At 35.7% G+C, this 4,312-nt stretch overlaps 1 protein-coding gene across 1 annotated transcript; it reads left to right on the forward strand.

Moving 5' to 3' along the window:
• The first annotated feature begins 2,646 nt into the window (after window positions 1–2,646).
• On the forward strand, window positions 2,647–3,825 carry LOC129005199 (uncharacterized protein K02A2.6-like). Its single transcript, XM_054434032.1, has one exon. It carries the CDS (start codon window positions 2,647–2,649, stop codon window positions 3,823–3,825), a length of 1,179 nt encoding a protein of 392 aa, XP_054290007.1.
• The last annotated feature ends 487 nt before the right edge of the window (window positions 3,826–4,312 follow it).

The following is a 4,312-nucleotide window of genomic DNA, read 5'->3' on the forward strand; positions in this document are numbered from 1 at the left end:
CAGAGGATCGGGGACCTACTTTGAAGATATACTGTGTGCAGCAGAAACCAAAGAGGTGTTGTACAAAATTGTACTTGAAGTTATCAATGTGGCAAGGAAAAACCACATTCAACTGAATAAGGATCAAATTCAATACTTTGTTGAAAAAGTGCGATTTTTAGGACAAGAATTTGATTGTAATGGCGTTAAACATGACTGTGACAGAATCAGAGCTTTTAATGAACTGGAAATACCTAAGAATAAGACAGAACTTCAACGAATTTTAGGCACTGTGAATTACCTTAGGCCTTTTATTCCAAACTTAGCAGAGCAACCAATTTCGTCTATTGTTGTCATTTATACTTCGTTTTAGTGTTCACTCATTAAAAAAACAACAAAAAAACCTACTTGTAGCCTACTTTCTCCGTCATGGATAGATAACAACTTACAAAACAATTTTCGAATTGTATATAAATGTTTTCATTCTTGAATGTGTATTTGTTTCTGACTCACACACAAAAATACAATATATTAACTATATCGTCTCAAGAAACAAATTATTTCTCCCCACGGCACATGTGATTTACCAAGTGTGCGACTATGCCATGAACGATGTCGCGTTAAGTGTACACCTACAACTACTTCAGTAACACACAAGTTAAGTCTATTAATATATAACACGAACATTATTTTGTTGGGGTTTTTTATTATTTGCTAAAATAAACCAACTAATCTAATAAACAATATCAAATTTTGATATTATGAATTGACACACACTGACAACCGTTGTTCGGAAAACGTCTCGAGTTGTGTCTAAGACGCGGTGGACGTAAGTGGCTGGTGTTGGAACTGACGGATCGCTCAACATGCAGTAGCTGATTTTGTTTAATCCAATGTTTCGCTTAACCTTATTATCGCTCTTTACATTAATCAAAAGTAGCACATTCGGATTACAAACGTTTTTATAACTGCTTACAGTGTTGCGTGGGGGTACTGTCGCAGCGACGACACTATTCAACACGCGATAAAACGTTGTCTATGTCTTGGAATCCACACACTCCGTTACACCAATTAGTAATGTACAGTTTTAAATGAAAACGGAATCTTAATATTTTTATTTTCTTTCGAAAAAAAACCAACTGTTAATTGTAAATTTTCCAAAACAACCGTTTGCTAAAGTCTTGAAAGAAACGTCCACCAAGCATATTCTGTACGGTACGTAGTGTTAGATAGTTAAATCTGTAAGTGATTAATTCATCAGCTGATTTATTATTGTTTGTTAGTAAATATTCTGTTTACATTGATGTGTTTAAGAATTAAATAAAATGGTTCTTGTGTATCATAAATATCTTTTAGTGTAATTCTATATTGTCGACGATGAGTAAACGAACCAAAAGAAGTGATAGTTATTTCAACGAAGAAGAGAAGTATGAAACTAAAGAAGACACATTACAATCAAAGATAGAGAAGTTCAAATGTCAAAGCTATGATGAGTCTAGTAGGTGGGACGATTATGAAGCACATTTTCTATTATTATGCAAGGTAAAAGGATTGAGAGAAGACTCTCAGAGAACAGAGGATGCTCGAAGGGATCTTTTGCTTGCATATGTGGGTCCTGCACCATTAAGAAAAATTTCAAACTTTCTACTGCCTTTGAAAGTACATCAGGCTACATGGGCAGAACTAGGTAATGGTTTCAGGTCAGTATACAAAGCTAGAAAAACTATATTTTCAGCTAGAATGGAGTTTGAAAAATGCATCAGAGAAGATAGCGAAAGCCTTTAAGAATTTGTAATACGTTTGAAAAATGTAGCAGAAATTTGCAAGTATGAGAATAAGTTTGATGAAAGAATAAGAGACAGATTGGCAGGAGGTATACATTTTCCAGAGTTTGAAGTAGAAATTAGACAACGATGGCCTGATGGTGTAAAAGAAAATGGTGACAAGTTAACATCTGAAGATATTTTTGAACTGGCCACTTCAATGGAAAGAGCTCGTCATGAAATATTCAAGAATAACGATAAAGAGTTGGAAGTATCGCAAGTAAGAAGAAACAATAGGGGGTATAAGAGAGAAGTGGAATATAACGGAAAGACAAATCATCCATGTAGTAGATGTGGAACAAAACATGAATTTGGCAAATGCCCAGCCTACCAAAAACAGTGTTTGAATTGCAAAAAAATAGGACATTTTGGAAAGGTATGTCGGCAAAAACGAGTGAATAATTTGCATGAAAAATCAGAAGATAAAGAATCTGAAGCAGACTCTCATGACATGAGGATAAACGATGTTAAAAAGGAAAGAAGACATATTTTTAAAGCACGTATTTATTTAAAGTTAAATAAGGTAGCTACAAACATGGAATTTGACTCAGGAGCTTGGGCCTCAATGATAGGTAAGCCTCTTTGGGAGAAGATTGGTTCACCACGACTTGACAAGACTAATCCAAATTTTGTGGCATATAGGAACAATATTTTAGATATACTTGGTGAATGTTATGTCAATGTTTCAGTAAGTAATGAGACACGTAGATTAAAAGTAGCAGTAGTAAATGGAAATGAGAAACCATTATTTGGTTTACCATGGATATTAGCTTTTAATATGGAACTCCCTCCTGATGTAACTATTAGTAAAGTAAGATGTAAGCAAAATCTAAAACAACAAAAGATGGATGATGTGAGGGTTAAGGAAGTACTAAAAGACTTTGAAGATGTATTCTCTGAAGGACATGGGAAAATCAAGGGTTATAAAGCACAAATTCACGTTCAAGAAGATGCAAACCCCCAACATTTTTCTGCGCGCAGGGTTCCATTTCCCTTGAAAAAACGAATTGAGAGTGAACTTGCAAGACTTGTCAATGAGGATATCATTGAAGAGGTAGATCCTGCTACTACAGCTATTCCATGGGCCACTCCAACAGTCAACGTAGAGAAGGACGATGGTTCAATAAGAATTTGTGGAGATTTTCGAGTCACGTTGAATCCAAATTTGGTCCCAGAAAATGCTATTATTCCAACATTTGAGGAACTAACAAATAAAGTTGCAGGTGGACAAGAGTTTTCCAAGATAGACCTACGAGATGCTTACCTACAAATGGAGGTTACAGAAGAACACCGAAAGTATTTAGTAATAGCAACGCATAGTGGTTATTATAGATACAAACGTTTACCTTTTGGGATATCATCCAGCCCAGGTATTTTCCAGAGATATATGGAAAGACTCTTAGCTGGAATACCACAGGTTGGAGTTCTTCTGGATGATATTATAATAACTGGAAAGAATAAGAACGAACATCTAAGAAATTTAAGAGAGGTTTTGAAACGAATGAAAGAATCTGGTATAAAAGCAAAATCTAGCAAATGCAAATTTTTTGAAGAGTCAGTAACTTACTTGGGACATACAATCGACCGAAATGGAATACATCCTACTGAAGAAAAAATAAAAGCCATACGAGAGGCACGGTCAGAGGTCGGAGATGGAATGCTAGCTCTTCAAAATGTTCTTTTTAGCTACCGAAACTCGCCTCAGAAAACAACCGGTAGGGCTCCGGCAGAATTGTTTCTCGGTCGTAGACTACCAACACTTTTTGACAATATGAAACCTAATCTTAGGAAAAAGATGGAAATGAAGCTTTGGAAAGAACAAGGGAGAAACAACAAGAAAGTTCGATCTTTTGAAGAAGGAGAAGATGTGTGGATTAAGAATGAACATGGAAATGGTCGGTCAGCTGGAATGGTGAAAAATAGAAATGAACTGTATTCATATGATGTACTTTGTGGAGGTGTTATAAAAAGAAAGCATGCCAACCAGATGAGACAAAGAATGGGAGCTGTAGAGTCTGCGTAAAAAGAAGGAGGGGAAAAGTGTTAGACAGTTAAATCTGTAAGTGATTAATTCATCAGCTGATTTATTATTGTTTGTTAGTAAATATTCTGTTTACATTGATGTGTTTAAGAATTAAATAAAATGGTTCTTTTGTATCTTGAATATCATTTAGTGTAATTCTATACGTAGGTCAGGGCGCAGAATCACAATTCAATATGACTGCATCTCTACTATGTGGGCTTGGTACAAGTCGTTTATTCCCTCAACATCTACATTACGATTGGTATAGTTTTTCCTAGCAGGTTTGTGCAGTTCTTCCGCTATGCCTTCCATGGTGAAAATTATGTATATTAACACCGGTTACGTATAATATAGCTTAGTTTTGGATAGGGTTTGAGAATAAAACCCTACTGGACTGAGGCTGTTTTAGGACTTAGTCCTCTTCAGCCAGGGAAAGGATAGCAGCAGTAGCAGAGACGTGTAAATAACGAGAGAGTGTGTAACTACG

This window comes from Macrosteles quadrilineatus, unplaced genomic scaffold (assembly GCF_028750875.1).
Source record: "Macrosteles quadrilineatus isolate MER2022 unplaced genomic scaffold, UCM_ALF_1.0 Scaffold_17__1_contigs__length_3442018, whole genome shotgun sequence".
In the NCBI taxonomy this organism is placed as follows: domain Eukaryota; kingdom Metazoa; phylum Arthropoda; class Insecta; order Hemiptera; family Cicadellidae; genus Macrosteles; species Macrosteles quadrilineatus.